This window comes from Fulmarus glacialis, unplaced genomic scaffold (assembly GCF_000690835.1).
Source record: "Fulmarus glacialis isolate BGI_N327 unplaced genomic scaffold, ASM69083v1 scaffold16519, whole genome shotgun sequence".
Taxonomy (NCBI): domain Eukaryota; kingdom Metazoa; phylum Chordata; class Aves; order Procellariiformes; family Procellariidae; genus Fulmarus; species Fulmarus glacialis.
Window position 1 is genome coordinate 1 of NW_009234016.1, and position 17,724 is coordinate 17,724.

At 47.1% G+C, this 17,724-nt stretch overlaps 1 protein-coding gene across 1 annotated transcript in view; it reads right to left on the reverse strand.

Annotated features, from left to right (window-relative positions):
- Nucleotides 1-226: 226 nt before the first annotated feature.
- Nucleotides 227-17,724, reverse strand: part of MEI1 (meiosis inhibitor 1) — a gene marked incomplete at its 3' end in the record, with an annotated part of 36,316 nt that continues 18,818 nt past the window's right edge. Inside the window, 13 exon segments of the mRNA XM_009585523.1 lie at nucleotides 227-366; nucleotides 1,837-1,878; nucleotides 1,881-1,995; nucleotides 2,347-2,478; nucleotides 3,310-3,416; nucleotides 5,499-5,580; nucleotides 6,292-6,497; nucleotides 6,962-7,043; nucleotides 9,458-9,639; nucleotides 10,225-10,335; nucleotides 12,038-12,142; nucleotides 14,255-14,420; nucleotides 17,523-17,724. Coding sequence (XP_009583818.1) covers nucleotides 227-366; nucleotides 1,837-1,878; nucleotides 1,881-1,995; nucleotides 2,347-2,478; nucleotides 3,310-3,416; nucleotides 5,499-5,580; nucleotides 6,292-6,497; nucleotides 6,962-7,043; nucleotides 9,458-9,639; nucleotides 10,225-10,335; nucleotides 12,038-12,142; nucleotides 14,255-14,420; nucleotides 17,523-17,724 — 1,672 coding nt within the window.

Here is a 17,724-nt window from a genome sequence, read left to right on the forward strand (position 1 = left end):
CCGGCGGTGGGGGGAGGTGGGCCCCGCGCCCCTCGGGGCTGCTCCCTTTGCGGGAGGGTTTCCCCCGGCTCTGCAAGGGAAGGAACCTCGTTAATTAAAGGCCCAACGAGAACGGGCCGCTTATAGGGTTTGGAGGCAACGGGCAAGCGGGGGGCTGGGGCTGTAGCCTAGGGCATCATCCGTGACCGGGAAGAAGTCCCCTCTTCCCAGCGGGACAGGCACATACCTGCTTCCCCGGGGCCCTGGCTGGAGCCCCCAACCCCCTTGCCAGCCCGGAGGACGGGCAGGTGAGCAGAGCGCTTCTTTCATAGCACCTGCCGCCCGCGTACGACACCATTTTCACCAGGCGGATCTGTATTTTGATAGCTGAAAAGAGCATCAACCAAGCCTCATCCCACACACAAAAGGAAACGAGGAGCCATTTCAGTAACCAGGCTTTATAAATGACTGTCAACAAACTTTTTTCTGAAAATGAGGTACAAATGACTTCCTTCGTCCATCTTCTCTCTACTACTCACTGGGAATAAAAGGCAGGATGGGATCCCCTATTCCATTCTGCTGCGTGCACCACATCTTCTCCTTTCAGTCTCCAATGTGTGAGAGGGACACTGCCACACTTCCCAGACATCTGTCATTGATAGCATGAGTGGAAACCGAAAGGAAGACATGGCTGAAACTCCAGCATGCTACTGGAATTCCCGCATTTGACGCATAGCTGACAGGAGGTTTTCATTACTAAACCAACTCTCCCCCAAGCCATGGACCGCCCCCCCCAACACGTGTAAGAAACACCAAAACCCTTCCTAACAACCAAGATTTGAAGGCTTCTTCATATGTGGAAAAGCCAGAAATAAGAAACAACTTTAGCAATGTATCAAGACCTCCTGTCCACCTTCCCTCAAGGTGGTGGGAAGTATCCCTCAAGGAAGGATGAAGTATCCCTTCTACCTCTCTTATACCTACCACCCTCATATCACCCCCATACAGACAAGTAAAGGCAGTGGAGAGGAACTTCATGGGGCTGGATGGTCTCCACCTGGACAACTTGCGCTCTGAGCATCCCACCACAGAGCAGTAGTATCATATTGGGGGTAAGCACGAGGACAAGCTACTCCTCACAGATAACAAACACCTCATACCCTGCTCATGGCTGACGGCAGTGTCCCACAATGGAGGAAGTCCCCACCCCAACAGGAAATCACTGCCGGGGCCACTTGCACCACTGCTACCTGTCTGAGGCCACACGGCGTGATAAAAACAGGAAGGCAAAAGCAGACAGTTTGAGAAATAAACAAATACTATATCAGGCTCCCTCTTTCTCCACAAGTAATCTGGGAGCGGCCCCTGCCTCCATCCCCAGAGAAGAGGATGCAGTTCTCAGCAGGGGACTCTAAGGCCAAGCAGAACAAAATTCAGTAACTCCACTCAGCAGTTTCTGAATGCTCGCTGTACTTTGAAAGTGCTCGAGTCATCTTTGGGTTTCCATGACTTCACAGGCACACTGGCATGAGTTAGCGCATAGACAGAGGTTAAGTGATTGTTCATCCTCCAGGGAAATCAATACAGGGATCGTTACTGCTTTGAAGTCACAGGCTCCCTGGCCTGCTCCCCTTTCATCAGACACCTCTGCCATATAGATAAATGCAATCCCAGCAGAGACACCCCCTTTCATCCCAAATGTCTCCTCATTTCCCAAATGTCTTCTCAACTTTGGGGATGATGAAGTCTTTCATCCCAAAGTTAGCCAAGTGTAGCAACCACTCAGAGTTTTTCCACTTGTTTGCCTTCAGCTGGAACAAGGGAAGGATGAAGTATCCCTTCCACCTCCTGTTATACCCACCACCCTCACATCACCTATCAAAGGCATCTGCCCAGCAAAGGATACACAATGTCCTTATGTTTCACACAAGTGCTCCTCTGTCCCAGGAGGTGCTCCAGCAAGGTCTGAATGGTCTCGGACTGCACTGGCTCCACCTGGCAATGACTGCTCTGAATCTGAGCAGTCAGAAAAAAGAATGACTTCCAGACCAACAGGAAACTGTTGGGCTTGTTCCTTCATACCTCCCTCCCTCATCTCCACACAGAGCAATTAGCCCTTCAAACTTTGATCTGGGGGGAATCAAGGGGCCACCCAATACGACGACACATTTTAGGCAGCTGCTGGCATCACTCTCTTTCTGATTTCACCGTACACCCCTCAAGGCAGTAGGCCAAGCTAGCAGCTGCAGGATTCTTCTTCATCTTACTATAACATCGTCTAAGGAAGTTTATGGCTCCCCATCAAACGCTAAAGCAATTCCCCAGGGATTCCCTTCTCATTTTCCACAGCAGTCACGGCTCTCTTACCTGACAAAGGAAGAGGTGAAGAGCACGAGACGTGGCCTCAGGCAGCTCTGCTAAGTTGGCTTCTGCTGCCTCCTGGAGAATCTGGCTAATGTCTTTTTGAGAAATAATATTGCTGCTCTGGTATCTCAGAAACTTGAACAAAGGAAAAAATAGAGGTATTAAATAGTGTAAGACCCACAGACTCCAACAGTGACTCATCTCCTGGAAAGACCTCTTCTATGGGATGCTGCAGCACCTTAACCACAGGCCTGATTTTTATATAACTTCTAATAGAACCAGTGCAAATATCCGTGTTGATGGTGCTCTGATTTATAACCAGACTTATTTTGATTTAGATTGGGACGGAACTGAAATGAACCAGGTAAACTTTAAAAAGTGAAATAAGAATAACAAAGATTCACAGACCCATCAGGTATTTGGAGGGAGAAGGTTCACATTAATAACCCCTTCCTCTCATCCACTGCCATGAGGGCTTTATCTTCAGCATTTCTGCTGGGTAGGCCCACATTGCCTCTCCTGCTCGCAGGCCCCGGTTGCAGCAGGGCAGTAGATTGCAGTAACGCCCTGCCCTGAAAAGTCAGGTCTGTAAGGTCAAAGATGGGGAGACGAGCTGTGATGCCAGGCAGAGTTCTGCTCTCCAGAGAGCTGCAGCATGCTCCCGGACTGGCAACAGCAGTCGCATGTTCTCTGTAGGTTTCCCCTCTCCTCCCCAGGGGTTCTAGGTGATATAAATAAATGCTACGAACACCAGAAGAACAAGACATGCTCACTAACAGCAGTCGGTTTCTGCAGGGTGTGGAAGGGAAGTTCACTTGAAAGTATCGTTATTATAGGGCACAAATATAGTGACAGACAAAGCCACAGCAGTACCTGAGATTGTGTGTGCGTAGGGGGTAAGTTCCAATAACCGACTCACATGCACTGTACCAACATACTGGAAAAAATGGAGAACACCCTGCTCACCAGAGTCATCAGCCTAAGAACTTCTGGCTGCAGAAAGGACTTCTGGCCCCCATTGAGTAGTGTGAAGAGCAGGAATCGGTGCCAGGGCTGTGAAGCAACATGTAGAGCTGGGAGAGAAGGAGAAGGCAATCAAAGACAGCTTTAAAATCGGCCAAGTGACAGGCTGGACCCAAATAAGGACAGTCTTCAATACTGACCCCGAGTTTTCTCTTCTAGACCCCACACTGTGAAACACTAAGGGGATTTTTGCTCTGTTCTTACTTGCTTTTTAATCTGTCACTCTTTGGGCAAGAGTTTAGTCATGAGGACAAAAGCTTAATAGCTTTTTAAAGCAGAAAATACATTTTGTCCATCTTTGCACTGGTACAGGAAGAGAAACCTTCTCCCGGGGTGCATGTCATAAAATAGTAAGGGGATATCTTTAGCTCAGGGGTTTAAAAATAATACCCTCTGCTTTCAATATGAGGACAAATTTCCTAACCATGGGTTTTATTTAGCTGCAGAATACCCTTTGGGGAATGAAGAAAGCCCTATAACATAAGCTGCACAAACTGAGCCTGGATCTGCATCAGAGAGCGTACTATGGAGACCAGCCAGGCTGATGGCAACAATCAGTACAGAAAATGTTCTTAATAAGGCACATATATAATAAACAGAGGTAAGGCTCAAGGTCATCATCTGTGTCAGTGTGAAGTGTCTCACTGAACGCTAAAGTTAAGTGTTATTACCTTGTATTTATTGCAGGTTAGGATGTATTTATTGCAGGTTAGGATGTATTTATTGCAGGTTAGGATGTATTTATTGCATGGGATGGACAATTACAACAAGTCAGCTGATACAGCTTGTTACACCATAGCAGTTCACCAGAGTTTCAGACAGGTCCCTTTTCTGCTGGCAGTCACGTAAACTCCCTATTGCCACTACAAGAATCTTTTCTATGGGAAAACAACACTAAAAAAATAATGTAAAATGTTTGGAGGGTATCTTTTAGCTTGTGGAAATGAGAAGGTACCAGCCCTGTGTGCTGAGCCTGCTCTGCACATCTGGAAAAATCTCTGGACCAAGAGAGGGTTTTAGAAAGCCTCAAATGAGGCAACTCCTAGAGGCAGAGCCCAGGCCACACTCTTTGCAGTGTTCTCGCATCTTTCAGTCAAACATAGCCATGACCCTCATTTTGCTTGGAATAAGGAGACTCCTGTTATCACCGTTGTGAACTTCTGCACCACAGCAAGAATTTAGGCAGCCAAAGCAACAGGTTCAGCTGTTGCTGAAGCAGCATTTCATTAGCTTAATCCCAAATCAGGGGAACCTCCCCATAACATGCCACGCTTTTTTTTTTTTAACCCAGCCTTTTAATAGCATCCCTTCAGCTACTGGCTGTTATTCATCTGCAGTATTACATTTTCATTCAACTGCTTCCTCTCTCCCACCGGTGTCCCTTTTGTCTGGTGTTCATTCACCCCATCCCCTTCTCTCTCAGTGTTCAAATGACTGAATTGAACAGGTCAGGGCACAGAGAACTTGCTGTCTGTTTCAAGATCAGAGCCAGCACCTGGACTTTGTGGCAAGAGGCTGACAATAAGCAAAAGGGTCTATTCTTCCCCCCGACTGTACAGCGCTGTCATATTATGTTATATTGCTAACATGGTATACATTAGGTCTAACATGGACTCTGGAAATCAAGGTCTGCATTCTCCCCTGGAAATCTAGAATTTCCAGCTTCCGTTCCCTAAGACTGCCTAGTACCCTGTTCTCCCTTCCCCTCCCTCAGGACCAAACTGTGACCAACACTGTCTGTGTGGAAGACACATCATATTCAGATCCTCCCTCCCCTATATTTATGGTCTAAAGGTTTGCTACAATTGGCCTGGAAGTGAAAGACTATTCCTATACTCCCTCCATTCCTAAATGTTTCACTCTTAACACATGGGGGCTAGTGAATGACTTTTTTCCTTCTGGAAAGCATCTTGGTGTCCAGAGCCAAAGTGAGGGCTCATGCCTGCAGGGGAACCAGGCACTGTGATTTCATCCCACAAAGCACATCATTAACTTTAGGCATACAAATAATTTTTCTTATTGGGCATAAACTCATTAAGCATCTGCTCCAAGGCGCTACTGGATGGAGATCAAAGAGCTCAAAATCACTGCAGGAGGGAAACCCAGGAGAAGAAAGAGCAGGAAGACTTTACCAACATCCTGGTTCTTCACATGCAGGTATTCCACTAAGGTTTCCAGGCAGGCAACTACAGCTTGAGAAAGCAGCAAGTCTTTCTGGAATACCAAGAGGGGGAAAAAAAGAAGAAAAAAACCAGTCAGCAGCTATTGCAAGAGGAAAATTCATGAAGTGGCAGGATCTGAAGAGCATGCAGCACAGGAAAATAACACCCTTCATCTCCTTCACGGGATGCAACATGCTGCAAATTATCTGTCACATCAAGGAGCCAGACAAAGGCACAACTACTTATTCTGAGACTAAAAAAAAAATTAAGTAACAGCCTCCAAAGAATAAAGATGGGAGCCCAACATCGCTCGAGAGAATTAAATGTAAACTGATGTACTATCCCCTGGAGCCCAACATCGCTTGAGCAAGTTAAATGTACACTGATGTACTACCCCCCAAAGCACCTTGCCAGGGGGATTTGTTACACTTTTCCCACCTCTGTCCTTATGGGTGTGGCATCCCTGCAGGGCAGGAGATGGGAAAACAGAGATCGTCATTAGTACACAGAATTTCAGCTATTCAGTTCAGCAGCAGGGAGTACTGCATAGCTTGATTTACCTTCTTTCTCACTGCGCCATGCTGAAGCAAGAGCATTTTCCCACCTCCTCATCACATGTCTGTAATGGGTGGAAAATGCAAGCAGAAGAAAAAAAAAAAAGGCAGCCCCTTAGGTTCTGCAACAGGGTGGTTTCTCCTCAGTTAGTGTACCTGCTTGAAGCCCAACAACACTGGTGTTGTTCCAAAAGTCATATTTTATATACCTGCAACTGGACATGCACCAAAAGGTTCTGCAGACTGACAACAAGCGAGAAGACCTGCTGCATGGCAAGGGGCTGCAAGACAGCATCCTGCAGTGATGATGGCTGTGGTTGTGTAGCACCTTGGGCTGTGTTTTGGCCAACGATCACCAGCAGAGAGGAGGAGAAGTTCTGTTGCAGGAGAGCTCTCAGGAACTGCATGATGCTCACTAGGACAGGGAGCCGCTTATTAGTGTGTGTCAGTGTTTTCCTCTCCCCTGCTCTGTGTGCTGGTGCCTGTGCAGTAGCATGGGAGAGGGCAAGGAGAGAAAATTTGGGCTTAAGGGTCTACCGGAGTTGCCCAGCAGCTGCTGACAGCTGCAGGCAGGAACGGCAACATGAGTTCCCTTGTTCATCTCCTAGCTGTGAGACACTATCCCAGTTCAGGCTCAGTTTCAGATGTCACTACCAACCTTCAAGGAAGATTTGCCCAAACATGGCAGAACTCTAGACAGTTCCCTTTTGCCCTTTCTCAGCACCAGTTACGTACTCCCAAAGCCAAATGGACCAAAGCTTCCAGATTCCCACCAGCACCTGCACCATCCCATCCCATAGTCACCAGTTCTCCCTCGTTGCCTGTAGCATGGTACTAGCAGCTGCTTCCAGTCAAATCCCTGTAACAGACGCAAAATACCTAACAGCAGGACTGGCTTCTTCTTCCTGAAGATGACTGCATTCAGGACTTCTGTTAGGTCTAGAGAGAGTGTCTGGTGAACCTAGAGGAGAATGAAATATAAGAGAATAAATGGTTCTGGTTTGGACCAGGTAAAAATCTCCCTTATATACTTTCAGTCCTTAGACACTACCCTATGATGACCATTGAAAAACAAGGGAACAGCAACAGGGTTTCAGGAGTCTGATCCAGAAGGGAGAGTCACATCACCGGGCCCTCAAGTTTGGCTCACCACCAGCTGCCAGCCCCGCACAGCTTCCAAACCACAGTGCAACTCATTTGCCTGTCTCACGCTCACTGCTCCCTGCAGGCCCTCTGGCACACAGCTGGCAGACTGCCGAACACACAGAGTAGCAGGAACAGCCATCGCCAAACACGGCTGTACCTTAGCCCCACAGCCAGTCAGTAAGACTGAGGAGCCAGGCAGCCAAAAGCCAGCAGTGACGACAAGAATCTGGCCCTGCGTGCTTAGGCTGGGAGGCCTGCAGAGAGCCCAGGGCTAGGAACTACGGCATGGGTGAAAGGAGGCAGAGGAGGTTAGGGACTTGGGAACTAGGGGAAGCAGGAAAGGTGGGCTTAAGAGGGCAGTCTGCAACACACTGTTTCCCTCACAGAGCAGCCATTCAGCAGCGATGGCGTCAAGCCTCACAGAGCCCCAGAAGCGTTCAAGTTCCTCAGTAAGGCAGAGAGTTGGCAAGGGAGGGCAGGCATAAGAACTACAGGGCTGATTCCTTCAAACTGTCTTCTGAAGAGAGGAATGTTCAATAGGAGAGCTAGGAGTACCTTCTGCAACAGGGTGGCAGTGGTTATTGTCTAAGAACTGACAAGCCAAATAGCTTACCATCCATGACCCATCTTTATCCACAGGCTTCTACTAAAGCCAGTAGCAACAACACAGTTAACACGCAAGCTTGCTATGGCCAGACAAGTCCTCACTATTAACACCAGCCTGAGATGAATGTGGCCATTTCTCAGAGCCATTGTTCTCCTGTAAAAAACTGCAGGCTCGGGTAGACAGCCTGGCATCAGCTCACATTCACAGCCACAGAGGCCAAAGGCTCTCTCACAAGGACCTCCAGGATGCTTTGTGCAGCTTCAGCTATACCGAGCAGCAGAAAGCAGCAAGAGAAGTGAGTCTTCCTCTTATCCCCTCTCCTTCCCCCTCAGAAGAAGATTAGAAACACTGAAGATCAGAAATGCTGATGCGTCCCTGAACCACTTCCATTTGCCACCTGCATCTGTAGTTTCTTTCCCCATCTCTGGTGCAAGAAGGATTCTGGATTGCAGGTCATAGCACATCAAGCCAGTAAGGTATTGATGAAGCCAAACAACAGGTTTGTAAGCCACTAAACGATTGCATTTCAAGGATCAATATCAGCTGAGAGTGTCACTCCCAGAGATGAAGCTCAACACTAGCCACTAGAATTCAATCCCTTTTGGGACTGGCACAACACTGACCACCCAGACACAGCCCTGACTTGGAAACTGGGAAGGTAAATTGTGCTCAGCAGTTAACAGAGCAGGGACAGGCAGGTCTTGCTATGCATTCACACAGTTGACAATCCATACAAGTCCCATGCTGTAAGATCTAAACAGAGGCAGCACACCCATGAAGCAACAGGTGCAGACTTGGTCTGGGTTTTGGAAGACGTCTTCCCTCAGCATTAGAAAACGAACCCTTACCTCTCTGTCCAGATGCAAGCATGTCCTTAATGTGATTTTATCATCTGCAAGTAGGTGCACTGACTCCCAAAGCACATACTCTGCTGGGCATAACTGCAAGAGCAGAGCTCACAACTCATGACATGCTGTTTAACTCCATATCAAGAGAGGGAGAGAGGCCTGGGTAGATACTTCAAAAGGAAACATTATCCCCTTGTGTTGGCATTAGAAAGTGCTTCCCTCTATGCTGTAATTCCAACATCAGCTGACAACTCCAGCTTAGCTCTCTTGTCGGACTGCAAAGCATCAAATACAATGACAGCTGCCCACATTTGTATGAGCTTGCTAATATTGAACACTTACTTGCCAATAATAGGTTTGGATTGTGACTGTTCCACTACTAATCATTTTAGTACCAAAAAAGCAGTTTACAACATGGGAGCTGTGTCTCCCACCCCCAGCCTTCCCTTGAGAAAGGCCTTAAAATGTATTTTTTTTTGTCCTGAAGAGGAAAGTGATTTGGATCAGGAGGGCTGAGCATGCACTTTTTCCCCCAGGATTTCTGCCCCTCTCTCACTCTCCAATGATTCGGGTCTCAGCCTTCAGCAACATGCTAGCTTCCAGTCTTGCTGGAGAAGTGCAGCAGGGAATAACTTGTGGACAATAACAAAAGAGCGACCAAGGCAGGCAGATTCCAGGCCAAAGCAAACCACTTTCCTCTGCTAATGAGGATTTTTTTTTTTTTTTTTTAAGGTTTAGCCGTTCCCTGGATCTGAACACTAGAGTGGTTCTAACCTCAGTATTGTAGCGATGCTGATAAAGTAAGAGGGACGCAACCAGCAGCCACCCAGAGCACAGCAAGGCATCCTCAGGTGATAGGTAAGCAGGTTCAGAGGGAGGGGACCGCAACCAGGTGCACTCCAAAACCTTCTGGAGGAGCTCTAGCAAGGACACATTGGAGAGCAGCACAGCCACTGCTGCATGGGAGAAACATAATCAGAGAGGCTGACGGGATGGCACAGGTTAAACCAGCTTGACAAGCAGAAGAGAAGTGCAGAGCACACCCCTACTGCAGTGAGGCAGCCCCAGCTGCCATGGCTCACCAGAGTAAGGCTGTCCAGCTACACTTGTATTCATCTCCCACAGCACAAGCGACCGCTCAGCCAGCTAATAAAATGACCAGCTTTCAGCTAACACAGCTAGAAGGTTGGCTAGAGCTGTTCTCTATTATTGTTTAATTTTTTTGAATCATGGCAATACCAGGACATTTCAAACAAGGCACCAAAGAAAATGAAAAGAAAAATTTTCACAAAAGAAAAATACAGCAGTTCCGTCTCTCAGCAGCCAAGTCCTGAATCATCAGAAGGCAGCAAAACCAAACCAAACCAAAACAAAACCCCCAACCTAAAAAACCTCATCCCAAATACAAAATGGTCTTTGTTAACTGCGTCTGGAAGGGCAAAAATCCACCTTATCTCCTGAGACAGTTAGAATACAGTCTCTGATGGCCAAGCTACAACCCCGCTGAGATTAACTTAGCAATCAATACAATCTTGCCTCACCTCTCTGTTGACTACAAGGTGTTGTCTGATGAAGGCTCCAGTACAGAAAATTCAAGGATGGCTGCAGGAGGTCAGTGTCCCTCGGCCTGCATTTCCCACAGAGATTACTAACTGGAAACAAAAGAATGTGCATAACACAGACACCAACATAACAGAGCATCTCAGCACAAAAAAGAAGTCAGTCAGTGGGGAGAGAATTCGGACATGAGCGACACAACCTGAAGTGAAAATAAACAGAGCATGGTACAGACAAAGCAATAGGCATCTACCCTAGAGTGTTTGCTTTAGACCAGACAGTGTAGTGGAGGATGCTAATGGAGAGGGGGGAACAGAAAAGGGTATATTAAAGGGCATATATCACATTGGGCAGTAATGAATCCAACAGCAACAGGCTATAAGTTACCCGTCTCCACAGGGCGAGTTTGATCCTAATATTAGATCAACCATAAACAGCCATCTGCCTGTCTCACATGGCGGCCAGACTGGTGAATGGCATGGAGAGCTGTGCTCCTCCACTCTCACCAACTCTGCTCACACTAGGAATAAACGTGCCATGTTTGTTGTAAGCAGCAAACACTTAGGAACAATGTTTAGCAAAAGTTTGGGAGGGAAATCCAGGACTGCAGGGCTCAGCAAAACTGTCATAGAAAATCTTTTGAAGAGCTTGAAGTCTGAGTAAACAGTTCTCAAAAAACACACATCAACACGCCTCCCCACACCCCTTCCATCTACGAGCTGGTTTCACGTAAGCCTCATCAGAGGAGAGTGCCCTGCACATCCACCCCTGAAGAACATAGCCTGGAGAGCCAAGCAGGGAATGAGTGGGGTGGCTGGGGCAGGGAGAGAGTTGTGTTGAAAAATACAGAGCAGAAAGCAAGAGCAGAAGGAGCTTGTGACTCCTGGGAGCAGCTGAGCTGTGCTCTGAAATCACAGCAGCTAAAAAGGGTTGGTATAAAGAGGACATGCTTCTTCCACACCCCCAGTTCTCTTGGCTAATGAATGTCTGAGAAACACTGCTTCTTTACAAGGGCAACACAGGCAGCCCTGAGACATAGAACACTTCAAATTGAAGGGGATAGTCCTTCAAAGTCTGCTGGAGAGATCAATTTATCAGACCAGGGAAGAGATGAGAGGATGGATCAGCTGAACTTCCCTCTAGTATCTATTCTTTTTTCACAGCCTGCATGAACCTCCAATAGGCAAGTAAGAAGGGAGAAGTCACCGAGTAAGGATCACCAAACAAGAGAGCAGGTCACAGTACGGTGAGTAAACAAACATAGCCTGCTCTTCTATGTCTCTGGGGTGGAGCACGCAAGTCCTGCAGCTGGTTGGGACCCATATACTCTGGATTCACGCTCCATTGAGAGCCCAGGTTCACTAGGCTGCTGGTCCCTGATGGGTGGTTCACAGGACACCCCTGTGGCCTGAACCCCACAGGAGTGTGTCAGCAAGTGTGGAGGGGGAAGGATGTGTCAGGAAGCACATCAGCAATACTGTCACGTGCCAAGTCAACAACAGTCACAGACCCTGAAATCATGTCACAGCCAGGAGAATACTTTGGCCACCTTGTGAGGTTTCAGACAACAAATGTATTGTGAAAGCAAGAGGCAGAGAACCTGGGTTTTGTTGACTGAACTGATAACCAGGGCTCTTTACAATGCTCTGGCTATGAAAGTATTTCAAAGCAATCGTAAGTATAATGCAAGGTACACCTTTCTCTCCAAGGACAAAGAGCCAGCCTCTAATCATCTTATGGAACAACTAACAAACACAGATCAAAGCCCCCCAGGAGAAGATGGACACACAGACTCACCCTGGTGAAGCAGCTTGAAGTCTGTGCTGTCCAGCTCCCTCACACCTTTGCTCCGCAGCTGCACCAGGAAGAGGAGGCTCAGCAAAACAGGCAGGTTCCTGTTAGCTAAGAAGGGCACAGATAGCTTAGCTTGTCAGTGAACTCTAAACTGTTGTACCTTAAAGTGTGCCAAGAATTGTTAATTTTCCGGCTCAGGCATGAGAATGGGTTAGGGGAGGAAGTATTCCCCCTTTACACACACACGCTGCCAATTTAATTCTCATCTCTACAGTCCCCTCTAGATTAGGGCCCCTTTCTGCCACTGTGGGTTGGCCTGAGTTACACGCTGGATCCTGCCAACACCGTTCCAGGAACAAGTAGAAAAGAGGGGGAAAAAGGAGGCTATGGTCTTTTACACCCTTACTGAACCATGTAAGGGGCATGGTCACTAAACATTCAAACTGACACCTCTAATAAGCTAGAAGTCACCAGCCCTTTGCAGACTGCCCTCTTCCCATCTACTTGACCATCACTGGCAGCCCACGCTTTGACAGCAGCCCAGCACCTGAGAGCGCTTGGCTGCACAGCGTTTGTTCTCCAGCATCTTGTGAGGCCAGAAAATGCTGTCCATCCCGCCCCACAGGGCAGAGCAGGGACAGTAGATGTGAAAGCCCCGCACGGCAGGTCTGTATGCGAGGAGAATGGTGCTGCTCAGGCCTCTCCAGGGCAACCCCCTCCCTAGCATATTCACTCTTCTGCAGCACTGTAACCAGGTAAAGACTTTGCATTGTATATAGCCATACCTAGAGCAAGCAACTATCGCCTCCAGAAAATGTCTTCACAAAGGCTCAGCAGTTTTCAGTTTTGAGGAGGAAACATTTATAGGAATCTTTAATGTTAACATATTCTGGATGGAGACCCACTGTTGGGCCTTCTTGTTGTCTAAGAGCAGGCTACTGTTTGAACAGGGATGCACATCCCCTGGACTTATCTGCCCCAGACCTCACAGAGAGCTGCCTGTGTGCTGGGAGACAAGGAAGTTGTGTTTGACTTTCTGGATGGGGCTGCCAGTAACTCAGCTAACGAGTTCAAGATGCAGTATGAAGAGGAGGTGGGGACATTAAACACAGCAGAAGGGCTCTAATCTTGCAAAAGCCCCTCTAGCCTAGTGTCCTGTCTCCATGACTGTCAGTTTGGAGGAATAGGTCTGACTCCCGCAACAGGAAACAGACAATCTACCTCCCCACAGCCCCTGGCACCCCTAGATCAGTGACAGAAGGACACCACAACTCCAAATGTGCACAATTCCAAACAAGATTAGATCTGGCAGATGCCAACATTGCCTTCTTTATCCGTAACCTTATAGCCTCATGCTCTACCGTGCTCCTGCTTTTAACCCCCCTCTTCTCCAGCCTACTGGCTTTGCTGGAGGTAAGGCAAAAACACTTTCCCTCTTGTTGCTTCCATCCCAACTGGTGCACAGCAAAACATCCCAAACAGAGCAGGGCTGTTACAAGTATCAGTGGCACCCTCAGGAACAAGCAAAAGCTGTGCTGGGCCCCTATCCCAGGGGAGCCAAGGACGTCCTAGCACTGCTCCCTTTTTCAGTTCAAGCTCACAGACGGCTTTGCACAGCACCATTCACAATAGGACAACAGTCCCAACTCCACAGCCAGGGCTAGTAATGAAAACAGAGGGATTTCCCCCAGTCACAACCCTGATAAGTCTTTGAGAGATTTAATAGAATTATGAGATCTGGTGATAACACGATTCCTGTTTGGAGATCAGTATCATGAACGATTCAAACAATCTCTGCTCCTGGTCCCTGTGCCCTGGAAACCAAGTGTACTCAGGCACACCAAGCTGTTTTGCATAGAGAAGAGGCAAAAAGGAGGATGTCTTTCAGTCACCAGTTGAGCCCCTGTTCAAGCTGGGAGATTTACCAGTACAGTTCTCCACTTGAACACTTATGACAGTGTAAGAAAACCTTGCCTTGGTTTAACAATCACAGTTTGAAGCCAGAACAACCTAAATCAGAAAAAGACTCTCTCACTTCAAAACAAGAATCTCTAGAGAAGGAAACTAAATCAGCACAGTTCTGTCTGTAAATTTCCTCATGCAGATAAGTACTGAAGCTACATCAGCAGTTCAAAACCACTTTATTCCAGACTGCATCCCTTCAGCCATCTACCCTGCTAGTTGATCTTACAGCAAGACCAAGTCACAGAGGGGAGTCACCTTGTAAGGAGGCTGAACTGCTCTCTACCAGCAGCTGCTGCAGAATCTGTAGGAACTGACTCCGGAGGAGGTCACAGACAAGGACATCCTCGTTTCTTTCCAGGAAGGTCCTTAGAGTCATCAACACCTTCCAAGCCACCTCCACAGAGCTTGAGCAGACCAGGTCCTGCGAGGGAAGAAGCACACACATTACCTTTCTGCCCTGATTAGGCAGAAGTCACTGCTATTTAATACCATTATGCTGATCTGGTGCCTTGGGAAACAGCCTAATAAAGCACCGTTCAGATTAAGTATGTCCTGCTTAAATAGAGAACTGAATAAAGCAGACGGACTCTCATCTGATAGGCACCTCTGAGTAATATCCCATTTAAAGAATGCATTTGGCTATGTAACTCCCATCCAGCACAAAAGTGTAGGTGTAACATACATTTAAGATGAAGGTTTTAGACAAGTGACATCCTAAAGCCAGGGCCCTGTTTCCAAGAGCACAGAGCCTCTGGCACCTCTGCTCTCCTTGTTGTTTTGAAAAATCAGGTTGCATATTAAAGATGCTTACCTAAAGTCAAGCTTATGAGTCAGTCCATAGTTACTCATTTTCAAAAGGCTGGCAGCCTTGTAACTGCCGTAGCAACATAACAGCTAAACTGCATCAATCGTACATAAACCAGACAAGCCATCACTCAATCACGGAAAATGGAAGTCATATACACAGCATTCAGCCCACAACCCTGCTTCTTGACTACAGAGCTCTGTCTGGAGTCTCAGAGCTGAACCCACAGCTAGTAGCCTTAATTTGGGCATACTTCTGTTGTTAAGGTGTTTAACACTAAATTCACCTGCACAGCATGTACAGATGCAGTTCCATAAGGATCAGGCAGAAAATGCCTGGTAGTGCTGACATAATATGATCGTCTCAACATGTATTGTGTCAGCACTACCCTTCCTCTCCTCCCCCAGTAGTCCTGGCTACTGCATTGCAAATGGTACAGCTGAAAGAGGTAAAGAGAAACCTGGTCTCAGCAACCAAGCCTAGAGCCTGCCAGGACAGCCTACTGCCTTTTCCAGCTGCCTTCCCCTATCACACAGTAGTCACGCATCCAGACTTGGATGATGAAGAGGAAAAGGCTGTGCGACCCCCAAGGAAATCAGTTAAGGTAAGAACAGGCTGCCTGTGCCAGAAAAACCTTTCTAGTTCTGAGCCTGATTCCTGCCCATATCTGAGACCTTCAGGAATAAGGGGCAGGGAGCTGTCTGCACAATTGGCTCCGCTGACACAGACCTGCTCCATATGACATTCAGGAATGTAATCTAACATCAGTCAGCCTATCTCCATTCTCTGAGAGAGCAGCTCAGATCTTGAGCATGGAGAAGGCAAGTGGGACAGTGTGTGATCACAACCACATTCACCCCCAGATGAACACTCACAGCACAAAACGGCACTAACCAAGGTACACAGCCTTCCTGGTCCTGGTAAATGCATCACTGTGTTAACATCTTCCTTCCTACTCAGGAGCTCAAGGTCTCAGATGAAGCCACTAACCATCTGTTCTATCTAATCCAGACAATTATTAAAAGCAGATAAGCAAATAAATCATCTTTGGAAGAACATTCATTTTTATTTCACTGTACCATGCAGAGGCCTTTCCATTTTACTAGTGCATTCTCAGGCTGAAGTTATTCACCTCATAAGTTTTGTTTACATCTGACAGTGTATTTATCCCAGGATATTGCACTGTTTTTTATTAGCCCATCTAAATTCAGATTGATTACGCTATTCCCCAACCGAAAGGTGAATTGTCAAAGCCTGTGATTTATTACAACTCACTTTAAAGACCAGGACAGAGCTAAATTAATTTATTTCTGCAAGAGCACATGGCAAGACAGAAAAGGGAAAGCAGGAGTACCATTCAGGGAAGGAGCCACTGTTTCTCTTTTGCTTATTGATAGACCTGTGATGTATACATCTGCTTTAGTTTATGGATAGGTTCCAAAACTACTGCCAAAGGTAACAGCATAGGAAAGTCTCATGGGACACTCCTCCTCCTTAATTTGTACTGATATGTCAACTCATTGATCACTTTTACTAATGCTCTGCAATGGTATCAAATGCCCGGATGTTGCTACCTACTCTGCAATATCACCCTAACTGTGAAAGAACTGCCCTACATGAGAGCCCTCTTGTCAGTCATTTCAGTAACCTGGAATATTAAAATTTACTTCATAGCCTCTTAGTTCAGAACAAATACATGCCGGTCTGTAATGCCCGATGGGTGCCCACTCAGAATCAAACCTTGCTTCTCCACTGTCTGCTGACATGGGTTTCTATTCTCATGACACATAGTTTTAATTTCTCTAACAGGCTGGAGAAGAAACATCACAGCTCTTAGCTTTTGCCCTTACAGGCAAATCTCAGGTTCTCGTGTGGAAATGTTAGCAAGTATTTTCTATGTGACTGGCTGAACAGTCATGGGACAAGCGGCCACTGATGGGGAGGGGTGACAGGGCAGGTGGGAGAGGTGAAAGTGAGAGAAGGCCTCTGAGCAGCCATCAGGACCTGTATTCTGTCATGATTACATAGGTTAACAGAGCTCATCACGCCAGCTAAAGGCAAACACACTTTAGTGTCCTGCTACTTCAAGGCCCCTTTCTCCCCTGCACTGATTAATTTTCCCTATCCCAACATTTTATCTTTTAAGAGCAATAAAACATGCTATTTGCAGTCCTGAAAATTCAAGAGTACTGCAAAAATCTGACAAGACTCTCCAGTTAAAAACAAACAAAATTAAAACCCCAAGCAAACAGAAAGCCGTGCCCTCAAGACCTGTTCTCTGCACGCTGCTTTTTCAAAGTTCTTTGTTCCTCATACCCTTCTCATCTATCAGTAGTAAGCCATTGCTCTCAAATTAGCAAAACAGCTTCTTGAAAGGCTGCCACAGAAGAATCTAGAGTACCCAGCTGTGTATCTGGATAGAGAAAGGAATGGAGTTTTTCCATGGCATACATTAGCAGCACCCTTCAGATCCCTTCGTAGCCAACTCTCAAAAGATCCCTTTCTATCACAGTGGATGGATGACAGAGAAAGAGCTAACACACATACACAGTCCCATTTTCCGTATCAGGCTTCTTTGGGAGGTGGAAGACTGTGTATACACACATGGGCCCTTCTAGCAGAATCCTTGGCCTCATAACAGCACTAAGAGCTTTAAGAACCAAAAAGCCCCCTAAATAAGGGCCGGGAGAGCAGCCCGTCCTTGTGGAACTCACATACCAGTAAAATAAGTAAAATGCTGGAATTGCTCTTCAGAATGGGAAGTAATGGGTTAGCACTGTTCAGCAGATCAGACACGTCAAAACCAGCTTCTTCAGTCTCAGTTTGCCTGCAGTCTCCCCAGGAAAACCAGAGTTGGAGGACTTGGTGTCCAAATCTCCCCATAAGTTCAGGGTAGCACAGGAAGAATTTCAGCAGGAGA